We start from the raw sequence: 21,950 nt of genomic DNA on the forward strand, positions 1-21,950 counted from the left end.
GGGTTCTTTCCTGCTCCAGCGGCAGCAGCGAGGGCGACCGAGAGGAGGGGAAACCTCTCATCTCATGCTTCACACCTCACAGTTCACACACACACACACCTGGACACATGCACCACACAACTTCCCAGCACCAGAGCGGGAGGGGGAGGCCTGGCCGGGCTGGCATGGCATGGCATGCCGCATTTGCAGGGAATGAGCCGTTTTGGCCGTTGGCCGTTGGAGACAGCTGCCTCAAGAGGAGAGCACAAGTGGCTCGTCTCCCCTCAATCACCTCCAAGCGGGCGGCATCAGTGAGCCAAAGAACCTGAAGCACCCATTACTATGGAGCCCTGCATGGTGGCATCTTGCCTAACGAAGCTTGGTGATTGGCTGCAGGTGCTGGGCGCTTAGAAAGTGGGAAGCAGCAAATGGGCATCTTCACTTGAGAGTTGCAAGCGCCTGCCCATGAAAGCGAATTGCTTGGCTTGAGCCTCCAGCCCTCTCAACAGAGTCTAGAGCAGCACAGCGGAGCGGAGCCACTCGACTTCGTAATGCGCACACGGCGAGATGAAAGAGTGATTTGTTGTTGACAAGGTGGATGCGGCATCTAGTATCCGGTGAGTCGACGATGCGCCAAGAAAGGGGGAAGCGACTGGGCGGGCAGTCAGTCTGCATCCATGGGAAGCGAGAACCATCACTTGATGAGTGGAAGCGCCGACAACATGCGTACAACATGCGAAGGAAATATGGGAAAACATGCAGGAGCGATATCCTGAAAAGATAGCCTGAATGCGGGCGGATAAGTGAGAGCAAATATGGGAAATACCTATTGCATGGAATAATAATGGGAGAAGAGAACGAGAAAAGCCCGAGGAGGACCCGCGGCACAGATACAGGCTCAAAGGCCTCCCGAGTCCCGACGCCCACCGCGGGACTGGCCGAGAAGTGGTCCAAGCTCCGTCGGTGAATTACCTAAGCAGGCCCTGGTCCAAGCTTCGAGCGTCGTGGAGATTTCGCCCCCCAAATCCCCGACGAGATGGGATGTCACTGGTCGACGTCGGAGTTGTTGGTCACTGTCACTGATATTCATATGAATCCCATCTCGACTCCACGGCAAACACAAGAAGGACTCGGACTCTGATACAACGATGCCCCGGCAACTTATTCCGAGAGCGACACATTTCCAGGGGCATTTGACTCACACTTCAAGCCTTACGACTCGTCCACGCACAGCCTAGACCATCCATGGATTGAGGCCTCAGTTGGCGTGCGCGTCCCTGCCCGTGTCGGTGGCGAGCCACAACCCAGACACTTGTGGCACTCACAACCTTTCAGCTGCGCAGCGGTACCGCACAACGGGACCGAGCAAGCCACACTTCCCCCACAGTGGTGCCTTGTTACTTTCGGCCCCGAACTCTGGGCTCCCTCGTCCCATCTCGCTCTCGCTCGGTCACGCCCCTCACCTTGCTGCGGACTGCGTAATTCCCTGACGAAATAAACAATGACACCAGGCAAACACCAACAAACGCGGCTACGACGCCTGGGATAACCCCTAGAGTCATTGCGGCGCCGTCTCAACTCGGTCTCCGACGCCACGGTGGACTTGTGGACTTTTACAATACACCTGAGGCGTCGGGGCTCGGTGAGCATGTCTCCCGCCCTCCGCCTCCGTCCAATGAGCTGATGCCCCCCCTCCCCGGGACGCGTGGCGACATCGTGCTTCCCATGTCCATCATTCGAAACCTTTCTGATCTGTTCGACAGGGTGACTACTGGTGTAGTGTACGTACGTCTGACTGGTGCAAATCGGCGTCGCAAGTGCTTTTGCCTTCACTCATGCCCGATATCAGATGGTGGTATACGCATGCTTCTGCCTCACAGCAGTTCACCCAACGTGATATATAAGACGACTCCTGTCTCCGTTCAAGAATTGACTTTCTCTTGTCTCCATCAGCAGCTTCAATAGCTTTACGATACACTACCATCACCATCTCCAACAACAACCCTTCACTTACACACATACACACACATCCAACCCGATATCACCAAGCAACAGCAATCATGTCTTGGGCAGGCCCAAACGGCAACAACAACCCTTTCCCCCGACCCGGCGGTCCCCAGCAGTTCTGGAGCTGGGTCAACTCTGATCCCAATGCCCGCGCCGGAGCTGGCGTCGACCACGCCGGCCCCTGGGGCGGCCCTGGCTTCCCCTTCCACGGCGCTGAGTTCAGCTTCGGCGGTCCCGGCGGATGGGGTGCCTACGGCGGCTGGGGTGACCGACGCGGAGGACCAGGCCACCGTCGCGGCGGTGGACGATGCGGCAGCAGAGGCCGCCATGGCCGCCACGGACCCCGCCACGGTGACGAGGGCGACGAGACGCACGAGGATATCATGCGCGACATCGACGACGCAGAGATCTCTGACAAGGAGAAGGACGACTCCCCCGAGACCATGAGAGATAGCCCCGACGAGGGCGGTCCCGAGCACGAGCACGGCCACCAGCACGGTCCCGGCCGACGCGGAGGTCGCGGACGCTTCGGCGGTCGCGGCGGCGGCGGTGATCACTGGCGCCACAGCAGACACCACCATGGCCCCCACGGTCCCCGCGGTGCCCACCCTCCCCCGCCTCCACCTGCCCCCTTCGGCGCCGGCCCGCCTCCTCCCCCGCCTTACGGCCACCCGCCTCCTCCCCCTCCCCCGGGCTTCGACTTCACCGGCTTCCTGAACCAATTCGCCGGCCACCCCTTCGCCCAGCAGATCCGCGACTGGGCCTCCCGCTTCGGCGGCCTCAACACCCCCGGCGGCCCCCGCGGCGGTCCCGACTTCGGTGGCCCCGCCGGACCCAACGACGACTCCTCCTTCACTCCCCCCGTCGACATCTTCGCTACCGAGCGCTCGTACGTCCTGCACTTCGCCTTGCCCGGAGCCAAGAAGGAGGACATCGGCGTCGACTGGGACGCCGACAAGGGCGAGCTCCGCGTCGCGGGCGTTGTCTACCGCCCCGGCGACGAGGACTTCCTCGCCACCATGGCCTCGAGCGAGCGCCGCATCGGCATGTTCGCGCGCTCCGTCCCGCTCCCGCCCGCGGGCGCCGAGAGGGAGGAGATTGACGCGCTGTCGATCACGGCTAAGATGGAGGACGGCGTGCTCATCGTCACCGTCCCCAAGCTCGAGAAGGAGTGGACTGAGATCCACAAGGTCGATATCGAGTAAGACCTGTCTTTCACGATGAGAGGCAAACTCGGGTTTTTTGGTGGGAAACGGTTTTAACGGTTCACAAATAATGAAATGGAGTATTACGGAGGAAGGATTATGAAATTTGAGTTTTGAGATTTTAGGACAGCTGTATTAGGTAGCTATTATGATAACCGTTTACCACCACTACACGTTCGAATGTGACCATTCAAATGTTTCCATGTGAATGTCCCGAATGTAATGTGACTATTGAACCGGTAAAAAGGGAGCTCGCAGGAAGCTTTTGGGGAACGATCGTGATGCGCAGACCACAACAATCAAGACGCCTTTGCTGCTACTGTTCTCATCGAACAATCTGACAGACCAATTAAGGGGAACGTCTTGCGACTGTGTCTTGGTGGCTTCACATTGCGAGCAATAGCGTCAAGACACATTCTCACATCACGTTTGAACCGGTTTTTCTCCCCTCCAAAAGATCGAGTTCACTACGAGATCAAGCCTGCGGCGTGAGTTTCAATTGCTGTGAATAAAGAGCCGCAAGCATATTTGCAGAAGTGAGGCTAAAATGCAGTGAAGACGGGGCCGCACAGCGGCTTCTTTCGGGATAAGAACCGATGTTGAGTACAATGCTTACGCATGTAACGGGAGATTGATATACTATACTATGAAGAAAGAACCGATTAGCTGCATTTCATTTATACGGATAAAAATGGCCTCACGGGCCAATTCACGAAACTCGAAGACCTCCGCTGTAGGGGTTAATGTTTTTGTCGGACTGATTTAGACATGGTTGACAAGAGATACGGTAAATCATCACGACCAAAAGGTATACTCATCCAACAGTACATGACGATACTCACGAGAAGATGGATTGAGAAAGATCACAGCGACTGGGCCAATCCCCAGAAGACCCCACTTGCGACCTCCCAAGTGACCTTTTACAAGGAAATCAAGAAGGTACCTCTATTACAATCGGTGTGGTCTGTCCCTCTCCTAATTCTTACGAGAATGCCCAACTGATTTATAGACTTTGCCCTCTTTCCTAAGGAACGTTTCGAGCTCACAAAGAAGCAACCACAAGAGAAACACAACAGCCTTCCAGGATTATAGTGATGAAAGTCAAACCCGTACGTAATGACCAATTAAACGTTATACATACCCGACAGAATCTACAACCAGGGACGTGGAGACGATCTGAAAAAAACATATTAGTATCCATCACTAGAAGCAGAGCCGCCTTAAGATCTCACACGAGAGTTTCTCCAGTGGAATAAAAAGAACCAATAGCTTTACTTCGAATTGCGTTATCTGTATCTTCGAGGATGTCAGTTGGCCAGACTTTATCTTTTATTTTTGTAGCTTTTACCTTCGTATCCTCAGATGATCTTGGGTTTCTCAGTACCGCAGCGATGCGACTATATGGCCATGTTTTCTTTTTAGGCCAAATAGCGTCATGGCATGGACTTAGAAACTAGCGGCTGGTAGTTCTGATGCTAGTTTTTGTTGGTGTTTACAAACACACTGAATAAGGCGAACTTCACACGTGGTTTTGATCGTGTAGATAGCGGTTGACTGGTTACTCGAGGCCAAGGGACTCCACCTTCTTGTCAACGAGCAGCCGTTCTGGTGATAAGTTGAGCGTAAAGATCTTCGACTTCTTGATGAACGCCCCAAGCGCGTGAATGTCCGCGTCAGGACCAACAATGATGTAATTGTTCCAGTGTAAGCCCCGGATCAGCTCCCTTGCCGGGGGGAGAGGCTACTTGAAGGGCAGGCTGATGATACTGGCAATCTTTCTGGCAGAGTTTTCAACATAATAAACGGACGTGAATGTAATAAGGACAGGCGAAATGATGGACGGAGGCATAGCCAAGAATTCTGCGGCCAAGAATTTCAAATAGCCCCGATTCGTGCTCGCGTTAGCCTGCTGGTCCCCTTTTGCCGAAAGGACAAACAAGACGAAATGGAAGTCGATTACTTTGTACCTTGCAATCTTCCCGACAATGCAAATGATGCTTAAATATCCCGAAGAAAATATATCGAGAACTCAATGTCACGATGAGCATGAACAAACAAGTAAGGTGACCCGGACTACTTAAGGAGGGATCTCGGCAGCCCCTCTACGTTTCATGGGCAATTGGACGTAACGAATGGTCTCAAACCAGGATATCTCCATCCAGGCTGAGTGACAAAGTCATTGGCTTTCATAAATAACATGAAACGATGAAACTCGATGAAGGATTACTCCGTATGCAGTATTCCTTCCCTCAACGATTGGAGGCGACACCAGTGATGGAAACTGAACGCTGGCTGACCCTCCACAAAGCACCCTCTCACGATGCCCAAGGAGTCACCTCTGCGAGCATATTTTAACGGAAACCGCTCGCACGAATCTCAACCTAAAAATTCCGGTCTGATACAGGGACACAAATAAATAGTAGGCTCAGAACGCATCCGATGTGGCGGCAACGACGACCAAGCTCACCTCGAACTTGGGGGCGGGAAAAGCATCCATCGAATAGATTGCAACAGGATAAAAAACAATCAAAAAGCAAGGTTCGAACCCAGAAGCTCTGGACTCAGGTAATATGGCATCGCGCGTTCAGCTGACATGTTAGGCCATCACTGGGCATATCCACGGCCACTTTCCCTGCTCGCTGTGGCAGACTCCCGAGGGAAGCCACCTTAAATAACATTCCATCCGGGGCAGGAGCATTCACCGCAATGTCGCCGCTTAGTACCGCAATTCTCTTGCTTCCCAAAGGAAGGAAAGAGAAGGCAGGCTAAAAGTACTGACGGAGGAAGAAAGAAAGCCACAAGTAGAACACAACCCCCACGCGTACTTCTCGTCAACCTCGATGCAAGTCACCGCTGCCACCCCCTGGATGTTACAACACGCAATATTCTTCTACATGTGTATAAGAACGCAACGCATCTCACTTAAAAACGCCAATTTATAGACATCACACTTTTGGAGAGATATTTGAGCTTGGGAATCAACATCCATTATATCTTTACTCAACGTCATGCTTCGAATGCAAAGCGAAAACAGAAAGCCGACGCCAAAGTCCCTTTCTTACCATCCCGAATAAGTATCTATCAAAAGATCACATTCCACATAATCTCATTCATCACATCGCCACGCCGACTTTTACACCTTAACTTTAGACAGCCGCAACTCTTCTGACACTCCTCCTCGCGCCCTCACCGCTGACCATAATCAGACCCTCCATCTCCAGCGTACGCATCGTCTCGTTGAAGTCGGCCTGCTCAACGGGCATGCTGGCGCCCTCGCTGAGCTTCCTGGCAACCTCAGCCCACTTGACGGACTGGCCGCCACTGGTGAGCTCATCGAGGAGGTGGAGAACAGCCTCCTTGATCTCCTCCTTCCTGCGGCGGTCCGCAGAACTCGTACCCTCGGTCAGCAGGCTCATGTCGATGCGACCTTGAGAATCGGTAGCAGCGGTCTTGAGGGCGGAGCGAATGAGGCGGGCAGCCTCCTGGACATCCTCGCGGGTGACAGTCTCAGAGAGACGCATCTTGGCGTGCGCCTCGGACAGACGAATCATGGACTCAAGCTGTCTAGTGGTGGCGGTGATACGCTTCTCAGCGGCGCGCACATCTTGACCAAGCTTGCGCATCTCCAGGTATTGATCAACCAGCTCCTGAGCGGCATCTTGCGCGATGGTGGGGTTGATGGTGGAGCGGGCGTAGAAGATGTAGGAGGTAAGGAATTCGACAGGCTACAAGAGAGTCAGCTTAATTCTGGTGTACAGGTCGTCTGTGGACTTACGAGAATGTCTTCCTTGGTGGCAGCGGACTCAGGCTTGTCCTCCAAGTATAGGGAGAGAAGATGGCGAGCGAGGCGAGCATCGCTCTTCTCGTCGACACGGTCCAGGATAAGGTAGACCAAGTCGAAACGCGAGAGCAACGTAGGAGGGAGGTCGATGTTCTGGGGCACGGGGAGATCGGGGTTGTAGCGACTGCCGATAGGGTTGGCAGAAGCCAGGATACTGGTTCTGGCGTTCAGGGTCGTGATGATACCAGCCTTGGCAACGGACACCGTCTGCTGCTCCATGACTTCGTGAAGGACCGAGCGGGTGGCGTCTGACATCTTGTCGAACTCATCAATACAGCAGACACCGCCGTCTGAGAGAACCAGAGCACCGGACTCGAGGACGAGCTGGCGGCTTTCAGGGTCGCGAGTGACATACGCAGTCAAACCGACGGCAGAGGAACCCTTTCCGCTGGTGTAGATACCTCTAGGGGCAATCTTGTGCACGTACGAAAGAATCTGAGACTTCGAAGTAGAAGGGTCACCGCAGAGCAAGACGTTAATGTCCCCTCTGTACCTAGGGCTTCCACCCTTCTGGAAGGTCTTGTTGGTGCCGCCGAAGAGCTGCAGAAGGATTCCCTTCTTGACGTCGTCCATCTCATAAATCGAGGGGGCGAGCGAGCGAGCAAGGAGCTCGTAAATGTCTGGTCGTGCAGCAGTCTCCTTGATCTTCTCCACCTCCTCTGGGGTAATCTTGCGATTCTCCTGGAGGTTAGGGTCGTTCGTCTCACCCTCCTCACCCTCGACACCCAGCGTTGAGGCGTCAAGACCCATTCTCTTCTTATCGACCTTTTGGATGTGGACAACGTCGACGAATGTTCTGTACACACTCTTGATGGTTCTTTGGCGGGGGTTCACACGCACAGGGTTGACTCGGAAGACACCGGTGATCTCAACGCGGTCACCTGCCTTGCAGAAGTCTACAAGCTCGTTGTAGGCGCAGATTGAGACAGAGTGAGGAGTCTGACCGGCAGGGACAGCATCGGGAGTCTCTTGCAGCTTGATGACCTGCTTGTCCTCAAAGGAGCATCTGTTATGGATGATCTGCATGGAGTTCTTGGAGGCGCAGCGAGTTCGCGGGCACTCGGTAGGCTCGCGAATCTTGCCTCGGTCAATGCTAACGTTGACAGAGTGGTTGCAGACGTTGCAACGGAAGAAAGCATCCTTCATATCGGGGATGATAGGGGTGGTTCGGATCACAAGACCCTTGATGGTGATGAGCCGGTCCATATCAGAGGGGTTCAGGTCTCGAAGGTTGGTGATCTTCTCGAGGCCGTACGGGCGGACCATGTAGATCATCTGAGAGACTTGGTCCTCTTTGGAGGTGATGTCAGTGGCTGGCCTGGGAGTGGGAGCATCTGTGGGAGTGGGAGCATCTGAGGGTGTTTCGGGGTGGTCGGAGCTGGGGAACACAGGCTCTGAGCTGGGCGCTGTGTTGCTTCGCCTCGCAGCATCACCGGCGCTGCTCTGAGAGTTACGCTCCCTCAAGTCTTCGGCTCTGGCCAGCTCAACCATCATATCGTGGATAGACTGATCCATAATCGGGATGATTTCTTGCGGGTAAGCCTGGAGATGGTAGTACAGCTTGCGAGTAGGCGGGTAGGTGTTGAGATCCTGCATGTTGAGGAACAGCCTGGTGCCACCCAAGAGAAGCATGTTCTCAAGGGCCTCCCAGTAGACCTTCGACTCGGCATCAGGAGCTTCCCGAACCTCAGCTTCGGACAGTCCTTCCCGGTACATCTGATACTTTCGGGTGAAATTCCTCAGGAAGTCCTTGAAAGTCACAAAGGTATCGTCGATCGAGACACTGGTACCCCAAATGGTGCTGTCGGCCGCTCCGCCCAGACGATCCGCCTCCGAAGTGTTGGGGTCGGGGTTGCTGAAAGAAGGCGCATCGGAACCGGGGGCGTTGGTCACCACTCTGCCGGATGGGTCCAATACAAGGCGGCGGCGCGGAGTTCTGAAACCCTCAGAGTGAATGTCACCTCTCCGTGAGCGGGCACGGTCAGAGACGAAAAGACCACTGCTCTCACTTCGGAAGTCTGACTGTGGCGGCCTCACCGAGCCACGGCCTGGGCTGGAACTGGGATCGTATCGGATGGGTGATGATTCTGCCTTCGTGTCAGTCTTCAGTGTAGTATATATACCTCATCCTCCTTACCTCTAGCCATCCCACTCGCACGAGGGGTCCTGTCACCATCGCCGGTTGACTGGGTGTCAATGTCTTGACGCAGCGGTGAGCTGGGAGCCGGGCCAACGTTGGTGTTCTGGCTGCTACTGACGCCCCTCAAAGGGGACGAAACATCGTCATTGGCAGGTGCATTGCGACTGCTGCCCTGGGCAGGCGAGGACTCGTAAAACAGAGGGCTCGATGCAAGCTGGGAGCGGCGGGTTGTGCGGCTGGGCGTCTGCGCAGCGGGCTCCTGTGCAGGCGCGGGGCTACTACGGTCTGCATCCGGGTTGTTTCTCGTGGACCGGCGGGGAGTGGTGCCGGCCGTCGAGCTTCTCGTCGACCTTTTTGTGGGCGACGACATTGTTTTGAGGTGTTTGTTGACTTTGCGTCGATGTGTCGTTGGAGGGATTGTTCGAAGGTGGGATGGGGGGGAATTGGCGGGATGCAAATGCGACAAGAAAGAATATGCGTGTTGCTGGGGAGAGGGGAGATGTGGAGAGCGCTCAGGAGCAGTTGAAAGTGGGCTGGCTGCAATTTTGGAAAGCACTTTACGCGCTCCCCGGTTCTTGACGCGGTCGAAAAGGAGTTTCGCGTTTTCCACTTTACGCGTGGTGGGAAAGGGCATGACAGACATGGCCCGTGCGCCTATCGTAGCTGCCAGGGTGGCCCTCAAAGCAATGGCGCAGCGCAGCGCCGGGCCCCTGTAGTCCGGCCGTCGGCGAAACCACCCACCGACTTGTACGTGGTCAATTGCATCCCGCCAGAGCTCCCTACAAGGCATCGTGGACTTGAGGCTCAAGATACAGCAAGCTAGTCAACAAAGCGCTTTCCGGCGCAACGCACATAGAATCCGTCAAGATGGCTCCTGGAATGTCCCTTTTCTCCGTCAATGCGATCCTTATCCTCAGCACAGAGGACGGATCGCGGTTATTCTCCAAGTACTACACCGCACCCCACCACGGCCCTTCGGCGACACAGAAGGACGGTATGCGCTTGCAGCTCCCAATGCCAGCTCCGAGCTCGTGACTGACGAATAGTGTCGATTGCAGGCCACGCCGGCTCCGCGAGCAACCCCTACGGCGATGTCAAGTCCCAAAAGGCCTTCGAGAAGGGCCTCCTCGACAAGACGGCGAAGCAGACCGGCGACATCATCCTCTACGACAACCGGATCGTTCTCTACAAGATGGAGTCAGACGTTATGATGTACGTCGTTGGAGGTGTCGATGAGAACGAGGTGCTGCTGTATAACGTCATTCTGGCCCTGAGAGACTCGCTTCATCTGCTGTTTAAGTAAGTTGCAGCTTTAAAAGTCAGGCGCTGGGCGTTGCTAACACCTTCTCAGGCAATCTGTCGATAAGCGCACAATCGTCGAGAACTACGACCTTGTCTCCCTCGCCATTGACGAGATCGTCGACGACGGCATCATCCTCGAGACCGACCCTACCATCATCGTGCAAAGAGTCAGCAAGGCGCCGGCGCAAGACGTGGATCTCCGCCGCATCGATCTCAGCGAACAGGGTGTCAACAACCTCGCCCAGCTGGGCAAGTCGAAATTGGCGGACTGGCTGCGACAAGGGTTGTAAGGGGACGGTGCATGAACGAGATAGGCGGTGGAATGGCAACGCGAAGAAGATGGGTTGCTGGACATGGGAGTTTTATGGTGGCCTAGAAAGGGAACGCATCATTAAAAGTATAATCCCTCTAAGGGATGTCATGACGAATGCTGAGATTTATGCCTAATTCTTCTATTTGCTTTTCCCGAATCCCGTCTATGTCCGAATCTCGGATGCTGCTTTGCGAAGCCTGTTCATCACCGCCTCTGCAATGTCGTCTCTGTCGTCAATACCGTCTACGAAGATGACGCTGGCGCCTCTTCTATCCAAATCTCTAAGTGCCGAGAACAAGCCCTGCGCAATTCCTCTGGTGTCGTCTCCCAGGTCGATATCAAGCACCGTCGCCATGGGTTTGTCCTGGGCATCCTGGAGCTCGCCCTCTTGGACTTCATACGTCGTCTCATCCCTGGCGTTCGCCTCCGCAGCCCCATCAACATGGACCTTGGAAACTTGCAGCGCACCGTGATGCAGACCACCTGCAATCTTCCATCTCCTCGTCCGGATGATTCCTATCCTGGCGGAAGTCGGTCCGTCTCCGTTCGTCAATGCATCCGCATTCTGCTGAATGAGAGCCTTCTGCAAGTCCTCGGCAACGATGCCCTCAGCTCCCGCCGGGCACGCATGCTCATACAGCACGACCTTCGCCTTCGGGCTGTAGTGCTTGTACTTCATGCCCGGTGCCCTTGGCGCCGACTTCCCTGTCTCACTCTCGTCCTTGTACGCCTTGACGACGCCCTCCCAGCCTGGACAGCTTCGCAACTCCTCCATACTCACGCCTCCTGGCCTCAGAACGACTGGCGGGCTGCATAGTCCATCAACAACCGTACTCTCCACACCGACCTGGCACGCCCCGCCATCGAGGATGAGTTCGATGCGACCTTCCAGATCGTGGTAAACATGCTGTGCTGTTGTGGGAGAAGGCTTCGTAGAGGCATTCGCCGAGGGAGCAGCCAGCGGCACCCCGGCCAGCTTGATCAGCGTCAGCGCCAACGGCGACGACGGCATCCTGACTCCAAAACTCGTCAACCCCGCCGTGACCTCAGGGGCAAGCTTGCTCGGCGTCAGGTTCTTAAGAAGAATAGTAAGAGGGCCAGGCCAGAACTTTTCGATGAGCGGCTTGTAAATCTCCGGAATCGGGTCCTTTTTAGCATGGCCGTTTGTCTGGTTCTCATCGGATCGCAACAGCCCCCTCAGCATATCAAGATCGCTGACATGAGAAATGAGCGGGTTGTCCGAGGGCCGGCCCTTGGCCGAGTAGATGCCCTTGACGGCGTCGCTCCTTGTCGCATCGGCGCCCAAGCCATAAACAGTCTCGGTCGGGAAAGCCACTGGTGTCGCCTTGGTGCGCATATACTCTGCTGCGTCACGGAGGGCGCCTATCGAGGCGCCTGAGGCGGAGGGGCTGACTTCCCATGTGCTCAATCTCTCAGGTCCAGCGTTGTTGGTGAAGTTGCCGAGCCCTTGGGCGTCGACCTTGATGATGCGGGTCTCCATCGTGAAAACTTGTGCTGTAAGATATTTGATATGTATGCGGCTAAAAGGTGAGAGATATGCCGCGAGCTGGCGACTTATACGATAAGTGAGAGCCAATGTGAAGAACCTTGGAGGGGTAAGAACTTCAAAACCTTCGGCTCAAGAAGGAAATAGAGTTGACAGAAAGAGGGTCCGGGGTAATTATCTCCGATGTCTGAGAAGAATAATCTAGATCGTCGTCATATGGGTATCAAAAAAAGGTCTTGTGTGTGGATGAAGAGTGACATGCAGTTGACTCATCTGAAAAAATTCTTTTGTAGATGCGGCTAACATAGATGAGAGCGTTTGTGGCGGCGTTATCGCCGAGCTTAGGGCGTCCAACTGGTCGGGTATTGCCTGCTAAACCATCTGAGGAAATGCTGAGGTCAGACGCTAAAAGTCGCCCCCGTAGATCTGATTTTAGTGGAACCAGTGATGTGATTTTGGTGGGGATTGGGCTTCCTCCGCGCCGGTCCCACGTGTCGGGGTTCCGCCGGCAACAGGCATCCCGGCCGCCGACAACTTCACTCACTTACAACAGTGTGACAACTCGTCCTATCTGTAATCTCCATATGGTTTCTTTAAGACGCGAGGAAAATGTCTCATATGTGCAATGGGAAAGTTATTTTGCGGATTCGAGATGATCATCCATAAGTACCGTCTTGGTAAGCGAATGGAAGGTGGCATGTAGGTGGGCAAAGTTTGGAGTCGCAAGACCGCTACTGAAGGTCTCTGCGTGCGAGTACTTTGGATTCTTGAAGATGCTTGTTACTTTGCGAGCCTCACCTCACAGTGCTGTCAGCCCCAGACGAAAAACCGTATGATCGTGTGTTCCCTGCTGTGCGCTTCTTGGAATGAATTGGAGTAAGTATGAAAGAGCAAGGTTTCGAAAATGAGATGGATTATGAAGACGGTCTACTTAAACAGGTGAGGAAGTTTCCAACATATCTTGGCTTGGAGGAGCCGATTGTTTTCACATGGGTCTAGAATATGGGGTTTCAAAGGAAAATATCTACATCCTAGCCCCAAGTATTGTCAGATATTGAAAGACCATTGACACTATTCTGCCTGTGAAGTAAATGCAGACAATATGCCAGTCCATATTTATCAAAGTATGTGTCTTTTGGAAGCTGCTTCTCATCTTTCCTGCTTGAGAGAGTGACGCGGCGGCGACTAGGAATTGGGGTTGAATCAAGTTTGTGGTGCGAGTTGAAAAGCGAACACGAAGAGGGGGAAGCGGGAGGAGCGGGGGGAAGCAGGTAGGGAGGTCGAGTTATCGTGAGGTGGATGGTTGAAATAATTCGCGAGCGATCATTTAAGGAAGAATCGTGAGGGTCTGCTGAAAGTTGACGGCGGCAGTTGGAGGCGAACCAGAGAGCGGATGAAGATGACTGCACTTGGTCAACAACTGAGAAACATCCATATGTGATTCGCGACGGGAAGCGGGCTGGAAGCTTACCATTTAAGGTGTTATCTGGCGTCGGTTGCGCGAGAAGAAACCGAGCCATTGCCAATTTCCCCTGGATGGTCGTGGACCATCCCCGACTCCTCCTGGTGTGCGAAGATCTCCAAGCATAAGATGGATTGTTGGGGGAGATTCAACATGATAAAAGTTTCCGCGCCTTTCGTACATTGGTAGTATGGTGTAGGGATACAGATCTGCTTTCGGCTCACGACGGTCATTCTGATTGTTCTGCTGGACCGCCTTATAGGCGAGAATGGCCGTTACAACAGCGACCAAGAGGCTTGATACCCCGAAGATGATTGCAACGAGGACTTCTGTGGAGATTGGCATCGCCAATATTAGGATAATGATGATGTCAAAAGAAAGAACGGGCAGACAAATAATTCCAGAGGGAATGCTGCAATATTTATCGACAGGGAAGACCAAGCTTTACTTGATAAGTCGGTCTGCCTCGAGGTGCGACGCTTCAGTCAGATGAATTGTATGGCCTGCATCCTCTGCCCAGATTTTGGGCTGGCATCTTTACGCAGGCTTCTGGCCCATTGCCCATCTCGTCGCTCATTGCTTCTATCGAGGTTTCTCTCCCCTGGGCTCATAGGCCAGAGCTGCATTGGTAGCTTGGCCCTCGTGACTTTGGGTCCCTGTCGCGTCGCGCCTGCTATCGCGTACGAGGTTCGTTGTCACGTGGTTGTATGAGGACGGCCCCTGCTTGTTCTCTCTGTCCGCATAGTTCATTGCCTGTTTGGAGCACCATGCTTCAATCACGGTATCGAGGTACATATGCCTTATAGTTGGCTTGGCCCAATTGCTCCAATTTGGACCCCTGTCTGTCATGACCGGCTGCCATCACCGCTGCTGATTTGTTGGACTGGTATCCCCCCTCTCTGTTCCTCTGCTCCAAGACCTCCCCGGGTACTACTTCTACAGCGCCATTAAACCCTTGTGTCGTTTTCATTGGAGACATGTTTCGTACAACGTGCACTAGCGCTGAGGGCGGGATGCCTGGCGACTTCTCCTCCAACTTGGCGGAACATCCCTCTGTTTTCATTATTAGCCCGAAAGACCTTGCCTGATGTTGGAAATCTGAACTCACGTGGTATATGAAGCATGTATAACCCCCGCGTGAAACTTGGCTGTCCTCCAATGGCCCAGCTTCTTAGCCGATTCATCGAGAACAAAAGGTGTTTGTGACTCGGGTCACATAAGTGAATACCTTAACCTCATCTCAACTCTTTAGTGACGATCATGACGATAACAATATAGAAGCAATGCTTCCTGACGATAAACAATGCGTTCTGCCTGTATTCTTGATCTTCATCGCTGCCTTCAAAAATCTGAGAGTACTCACACGACCTTGAGCGTCAAGTTTACTGAAATTTTCTTTTCCCTTGAACAATCTGCCCATGCTCTTCAGAAAACGCAGCCCAATTTTGTTCGCAGGCCCAGGAACAACTTAGCTCATCTGCCTCGTTGCCACGAGAAGTCGTACCGTTAAACAAAGATGATGACTCAATTCCACAATCGCTAGGCATATATTTTACAAACCCAGACCTACGTACCTGAATAGTCTTGATGAAATTTGGTCTACCGTCTACCTATTTCTTGCAGACCTCGTCATGACCCGCGCGCTTTGGAAGAAACAAGTCATCTCTCATAGTTTTTATATTCCAAACCGCAACCACTCCAAGCCCAGCGCGGCTGTTCCCCTTTTTCTCTTTATCTGTTCATGCCATGTTAACATCAAGCTCTACGCTCCCTGGTCGTAAGCTGTCTAGCCCGCCGCCTCTCGTCCTCAGTCAACACCCAAATCATGCCATCCTCGTCCTCGTCTGCATTATCCACCGCAGAGATCTCCTCCCACTCTTCCTCCTCCATGTTCGCCACCATGAGAATCTGCGACACCCGCGCAAAAAGCTCCCTGACGCCGTAGTTGCCCTTGGACACGGTGCTGACGATGCTCGAGAAGTCGCGCTCCATGCGGATGACGCCGTAGGCGTTCGCCCTGGCGTCCCAGACCCTGCGCTCGAGGACGCGCGCGAGGTACCGGGCTGTGAGGTCGTGCAGCGTCGTGAAGGTGTGGGCGGTCATGAGGCGGGCGATGGGCTTCATCAGCTGATCCCAGCCGTGCTCGAAGCGGCGGGATACCTGGTCCAGCATTTCTTCCTCGTCTTCGTCGTTCTGCTCTGCGTACTCGGCGAGCTCCTCCTCTGTGAGAGAGTAGTCTACATCGCGGAACGTGTCGGAAAGCACGGGGCGCAGTCGTGGTTGGACGACGCGCTGGAAGAGGACCTGCAGGCCTTCGTTGAGGAGCTCGGTCGTCTTGAGGGTGAAGGAGCTGTGTAGTGTGTTGAGGGCGGAAGTGACAAAGGTGACGTCCTTGTCGAAGGGGAAGGAGTCTCTGAGCGACGGCTCGTGGGCTTCGCCGTTCGCCTTTGCCGCATCGTTTGCGCTGCCTATGTTGCTCGTGATGATGCGGTTGAGGTACTCGTTGGCTGTGTCGAGACTGTTTATGAGAACAATGAATTGGATGATCTTGTCTTCTGGCGGGAAGCCTCCCTGTACAATTGGCTTGGGATAGGACTCGTCGCGCATCTTTCGTTGGATCATGCCTATGAAGTCGGAGCTGAGGACGCGGCCGATCGTAGGGATCACGGAGGCAATGACGTCTCTCTGTGATGTAGATGTTGATTTCTGTATGACTGCGCTGACGACGTACATGACATCGTCGACAGCGGATATGATGAATGACTGATTGGTGTCGACCTGCTTGTTCATGCTGAGAGACAATCCAGTTGGCATTTCGTCCAATTGGAAAGCCTTCTCCACCGATCTTCGGAAGAAGAAGGTCATCATTGTATTATATGGTGAAGTAAGCTTGTCTGAAATCTTTCGTTTGAGATTAGACTTGACGACTAACTCCGGTATGGAAAGCGGAGCGTCCTCAGGGGCATCGGGTTCCTATCAACTCGTTAGACTTCAATCTCACTAAGCAATGAGTCACTTACGCGGGTCTTTCCTGCTAAGAAGCGGGAGTAAAGCGACCACCGGCCGAGCATCACGGCGATCTCACTAAGAATTGCGTCCACCTCCTTCATATTGACGCCCTCATCCTCGCTGGGACGCGGATTTGCGCCAGCGCCCATTGCAGGTGAATTGACCCGTGGCGTCCCGCTTCTTTGTGGTGGCAGGAAGCTCTGAACCAGGAAAGAGAATGGGTAACTCTTGACGTCCTTCAGGCGCCTGTCTACATCGCGCTCATCGCTCCATGAGTCAAGGATGATGCCGCCTTGTACATCAGCCTCTTGTTGCAGCCGTTCAATAACGCGAACCATCTTCCCAGAGCCATAGTGTCTCTCGACAAGACCTCCGTGCCCCTCGACAATACGCGCAATGTGGTCGAATAGCCTGGTGAGGGCATTGGCGTAGAAGAACCCTTCTTTCCGAGCTTGCACGCCAGGCCCTTCCTTCAAGACCGATCTCGCCGTGCCAGCCACGCCCTGGCAGACATATCGACCGTATACGTCGAGACCAACATCGCCTCTCCCAATCAACGGGAAAAGCTTGAAGAACCTCGTAACCTTAGCACCATCCCCTTCCTTGGTCGCCTTCTCGAATTCCCTTAGGAACAGTCCACACAAGCTCTCCTTGGCGTTCTCGAGCGTGACCCATGGCGGGTCAGGCACCTCGACGGAGGGCACGATCGACGACGCAAACTTGCCCTTTGTGATATCCTCGGGCACCTGCGCAGCGCGCGCAAGGTACGCCGCCGCAGCCTCCCAGTCCTGCGGGGCACCCATGCTGCCCACGACGCCCTGCACGCAAGCCTTAAGCTCCACGACCTGCTTCACGACCTCGAGCGTGTCCTCGACACGGCTCTTCTCCAGATCCAGTTCCTTCACCTTATTACTCAGCCGGCCCGCCGTGTCGGCCGCCGTCGCGAGCATGTCGTTACCGATGGACCGCGCGGCGATGACCTGGCTGCCGAGCCCCGCGCGGAGGAAGTCGAGCCGGCCCAATTCGCGGGCGAGGTCGGCCTGCGAGCCCAGGAGAGCATCGAGACGGCTCGTGACTGTCGATTCGCGGGCATGGAGGGCGTCTAGGGCGGCGCGCACCTCGGCGACGCTTGAGGCAGCGTAGATGGAGGTGGTGTTGGAGCTACTGCCAGGTCGGGCAGCTGCTGCGACGAGTGCTGCGCTGTCGGCGGCATTGTCGCTGTCCGCGCGATGGGAAGAGACGCCATTCGTGAGGGTTGACATTGGCGCAAGCTGGCTGAGAGGTGCATAGCTGCCTGAGCTTGCCAGCAGAGGTAGGGTGGGTGCAATCCGGGCCGGTGGGGGGTTGAGGTCGAGGTGCAGGTGAAGGTGTTAGCTGGCCCGAAGTGCAAGGTAGGAGGCTCGGTGAACCCTGCACACCGGTAAGCGAGCGTCGGTGTGGGCGCAAGGGAGGCAGAACAGAGTTTGGGCTGATCTGCCAACTGTCAAGTTTAAGGTGAAGCTATTGGACGAAATTTGGTGGAAATTTACAATGCATCTTTTGGAAAGGCCGTTAATTATTTACCGTATTCAGAGTTTACATATGTGCTTCGGCTATTGACAAGCACAATCCGCCTGAACCCCCTTTGCATGAATGCTGCCCCCATTTCTAAACCGCCTGACTGTAACCACCGGCCAGCCTCCGCCTGGCATACTTCCAATATTTTCTAAACTCATCCGCCCAGAACACCGTGCTGCAAAGCATCAACAGACCAACCAAGTCGAAGAAGCCCAACGCTTCCGTCTGGAAAACCTCTTGGAGCCAGGGAAAGTATATAACGAGCAATTGGCCCGCGATACTGAGCGAGACTGCCCAGTTGAAGAGCGTGTTTGAGAAGAGCCCAACTTCGCCTCGCAGAACCGACTTGGACTCGGAACGACAGGCCAGAGCGTTAAACATGTCAAATAATACAAAGCAAGTGAAGGTCATCGTAGTGTCGCGGCGGTTGACCTCGCCATCCGACAGCATCTCACGGCTATAGACGAGCATAGTACCCAACATGACGATGGAAGCCGAGGTGAGGACGCGGTAAAGAACGGCTTTGGTGAGCACCGCATCATTGCGCTTTCGGGGAGGGCGGTTCATGACATCGGCGTCGACAGCCTCCACGCCGAGCGATTGAGCGGGCGGTCCATCCATGATGATATCTGTGACTGGTTAGTAAAGGTCGAGTAAGTGTGCACGGTGGAAAACTCACTAATCCAGAGAATCTGCATCGCATTCAGGGGCGACTTGAATCCGAGTAGAGTGCAAAAGAATACCAACGACAATCCGGCAGCGCTTGTGCTAAGCTGAAAAGTGAGGAAGTTCTGGATGTTGTTGAAGATTCCCTTGCCCTCTTCAATGGCCCGCAGAATCGTCGAGAAGTCATCGTCTGTCAGGATCATATCCGCAGCCTCCTTGGCGACATCAGTTCCGTGCAAGCCCATCGAAATACCAATATCGGCTCGCTTCAGTGCCGGAGCGTCATTCACACCGTCTCCAGTCATGGCGACAATATCGCCTCTGGCCTGGAAAGCCTTAATGATCTTGAGCTTGTGATCCGGGTTCGTGCGAGCGAAAATAGTGGTGTGCTGAATCGCTTGAGATAATTCCTCTTCCGACATAGTATCAACGTCCTCGCCTCTGAGGACGGGACGAACGGCCAAAGCACTGGATCCCGCTTCACTTGCTTTGGCGATTGGCATGCCGAGCTGTCTGCCAATGGCAACAGCAGTGGTCTCGGCATCGCCCGTGATCATCACGACCTTGACTCCTCCACGCAGAAGCTTCCTAATCGAACGGCCGACCCCAGGCCGGGGGGGATCGCTCATACCGACCAACCCGGCAAAGGTGAGGCCTCTATATGTCTCGTCTTGTTGAGGACGCGGGCTACCTGGAGTGCTGCTGCGTGTAGTTGGCGCCAAAGTCGCTCTGCCCTTGGCAGATCGTAACACAGCACCGCTGGCAAAGGCAAGCACTCGTAGTCCCTTTGCAGCCATAGTCTCGGCTGCTTGAATGGCCTCGCTACGACGCGCAGAGTCGAGGACAATCTCTCGTCCGTCGCGAGTGAGGTAGGTGTCGCAAGCGTCCAGAACTCTATCAATAGCTCCCTTCATGTAGGCAAATTCTTTGGAATCAGTTCCGATGGTGACTCCCATCCACTTCCGTTCAGAACTGAACGGAGTTTCGCTGAGACGGGGGCCGATAGACTCGCGAACGTCGTGTTCTTTGAATCTGTCGAGGAGATCAAGCATAGCAACATCGGTAGGCTGTCCACACCAGCGCGTAAAGGTCGATGCAAAGTCAGTTCCCTGTGTTGACGAGAGCACGGCCCTGGCTGCTGCGCCATTTTCGGTGTATTGCTGCGCGAGGCGGCCGTTGTTTGCGATGTTACCAATACGCAGGATGCGCAAAGTAGCAGAATCAGGCTTAGTCTCAGTTGCTTCGTCGTCGGAATCTACATCTATGGCATCATTGGCACCAAAGTACCACATCTTAGCGGTAGTCATATGATTCATAGTCAAAGTACCTAGAGAAAGTTAGCAAGAGTGTAGTACACGTGCGTCCGAACATATCTCACCCGTCTTGTCGGTGCAAACAACGTTCACCGAACCCAGAGTCTCTACTTTCGGCATTCTGCGCACGATGGCGTTGTGACGGGCCATTCTATGAACGCCGAGGGCCAAAGTGACCGTCACAATAATTGGCAAGCCTTCGGGAATGGCTGCAACAGCAAGCGAGATTGAAATGGTAAAAATCTCCATCAGCTTCTTACCCTGAAGCCAGCCTACCAAAGAGATCATGCCGATAATGACGAATGACACCTTGCTCAGTTGGGAGCCAAGATCGTCCATGGACAGTTGGAGTGGTGAGCGCGGACTTTCGGTTCCCGACACACTGGTTGCAATGGTGCCAAAATGGGTGTTTCCACCTGTCGCAAAGACAACTCCTTGCCCGTGTCCGGATCTGACCAATGTTCCCATCCAAGCGATGTTGTTGTCGCCGCTTCCGCTGGCCTCTCTACCGTCAGACAGCGCCGAAGGGCTGGGTAATTGGAGGGTGTCGGCCCCGTACGCTGGCGATAGTACACCACGCGATCGTGGCTCAGCAGTAATTCGCACCGGTTCGTTCTCGCCCGTCAAGTTCGATTCGTCGATTGTCAGATCTGAGGCCTTCGTGACTCGAATGTCGGCTGGAATACGATCACCCGTTGTGAAGTATACCAAGTCTCCCGGTACCAGCTGCGAGGCCATGACTTTTGACGACGTTGCTTCCAGCATTTCCTCCCCGGGCGTGCTTGATGCCACCGACTCATCTCCATCCATCGGGGGCTTCGGCGGCCAGGTGGGCGTTCGGGCACTGCCTGGTGTCTTGTTCGATGCTGACCGGACCAGGTGGGCATGGTTCGGAACCAAATGACTGAGCGCCTCTATTGATTTTTCTGACCTGTATTCCTGGACAAAACCAACTGTAACGACGATAGTGACTGCGACTGTGATGCTAACCGCATCGTCCATGTTGCCAAGGAAGATGGAAGCCCCGGCTGACACCAGCAGCAGCACGATGAGTGGCTCTTGAAACTGCTTGATGAATCGCAACCACAGTGGTTCAGGCGGCTCATGGGGAATTTCGTTCGGGCCCCAATCGCGTAGTCGGTTCAGCGCTTCGGCCGCTGACAGACCGTGGGTGAGGGAAGTTTGCAGCCGGCTGGCGGCTCCTGTTGATGTCAGGAAGGAGAACTCGTCCGCAACGCTCTGTGGACCATCGATGTCAGTAAAACTCGTCCACATGAATCAAGGGAAACCACGGCGTACTCTTGACTGCGCAGATGTCGTCCGGATGTGCCCTGGCCGCTCTCGCGGCGGTTCAGCCTCGAGTGGCTCCATGGGCAAACTGTTCATGCCCGGCACCTTTGAGGCCAGAGGCAGCAAATATTCGCCATCGTCGTCGGAGGCTTTCCTCTTGTGCCACGGCCACTGCATGTCTGCGGGAGGCGAGGCAAGGCTACCTCGATCACGACCTTCCAGATGTTGTAGGAGGCCCAGTATCGGTCATCTGTTGCGGAGCCGGCCGAAAAGGGGACATGCGCCAAGGTGTGCAATGATGTCGTCGGGTCGCGGGAGAGGGTCTTATTCGGAGGACGTATCGCCCTTGGTCGGGTAGG

General features: G+C 54.5%; 6 protein-coding genes across 6 annotated transcripts; 2 read left to right on the top strand and 4 right to left on the bottom strand.

The window, feature by feature from the left end:
* Positions 1-2,039: 2,039 nt before the first annotated feature.
* Positions 2,040-3,191, top strand: hsp16 (Heat shock protein 16; the record flags this gene model as incomplete). Its single annotated transcript, XM_037316060.1, has 1 exon — positions 2,040-3,191. The coding sequence occupies one exon, from the start codon at positions 2,040-2,042 to the stop codon at positions 3,189-3,191; it is 1,152 nt and encodes a 383-aa protein (XP_037184641.1).
* Positions 3,192-6,337: 3,146 nt separating this feature from the next.
* Positions 6,338-9,542, bottom strand: mcm4 (DNA replication licensing factor mcm4; the record flags this gene model as incomplete). Its single annotated transcript, XM_037316061.1, has 3 exons — positions 6,338-6,916; positions 6,967-9,119; positions 9,170-9,542. 3 exons carry the CDS (start codon positions 9,540-9,542, stop codon positions 6,338-6,340), a joined length of 3,105 nt encoding a protein of 1,034 aa, XP_037184444.1.
* Positions 9,543-10,039: 497 nt separating this feature from the next.
* Positions 10,040-10,764, top strand: ret3 (putative coatomer subunit zeta; the record flags this gene model as incomplete). Its single annotated transcript, XM_037316062.1, has 3 exons — positions 10,040-10,166; positions 10,231-10,471; positions 10,524-10,764. The coding sequence occupies 3 exons, from the start codon at positions 10,040-10,042 to the stop codon at positions 10,762-10,764; spliced, it is 609 nt and encodes a 202-aa protein (XP_037184443.1).
* A 186-nt stretch (positions 10,765-10,950) lies between these two features.
* On the bottom strand, positions 10,951-12,288 carry sua5 (Threonylcarbamoyl-AMP synthase; the record flags this gene model as incomplete). Its single annotated transcript, XM_037316063.1, has 1 exon — positions 10,951-12,288. The coding sequence occupies one exon, from the start codon at positions 12,286-12,288 to the stop codon at positions 10,951-10,953; it is 1,338 nt and encodes a 445-aa protein (XP_037184442.1).
* Positions 12,289-15,511: 3,223 nt separating this feature from the next.
* cog4 (Conserved oligomeric Golgi complex subunit 4) lies at positions 15,512-18,027 on the bottom strand (the record flags this gene model as incomplete). The annotated part of the gene is made up of 2 exons (XM_037316064.1): positions 15,512-16,729; positions 16,777-18,027. 2 exons carry the CDS (start codon positions 18,025-18,027, stop codon positions 15,512-15,514), a joined length of 2,469 nt encoding a protein of 822 aa, XP_037184441.1.
* Positions 18,028-18,412: 385 nt separating this feature from the next.
* On the bottom strand, positions 18,413-21,768 carry PMR1 (Calcium-transporting ATPase 1; the record flags this gene model as incomplete). The annotated part of the gene is made up of 4 exons (XM_037316065.1): positions 18,413-18,951; positions 19,002-20,315; positions 20,367-21,540; positions 21,601-21,768. 4 exons carry the CDS (start codon positions 21,766-21,768, stop codon positions 18,413-18,415), a joined length of 3,195 nt encoding a protein of 1,064 aa, XP_037184448.1.
* Positions 21,769-21,950: the final 182 nt, after the last annotated feature.

Source organism: Colletotrichum aenigma, assembly GCF_013390185.1.
Source record: "Colletotrichum aenigma strain Cg56 chromosome Unknown KSG_Cg56_contig01, whole genome shotgun sequence".
NCBI lineage: Eukaryota > Fungi > Ascomycota > Sordariomycetes > Glomerellales > Glomerellaceae > Colletotrichum > Colletotrichum aenigma.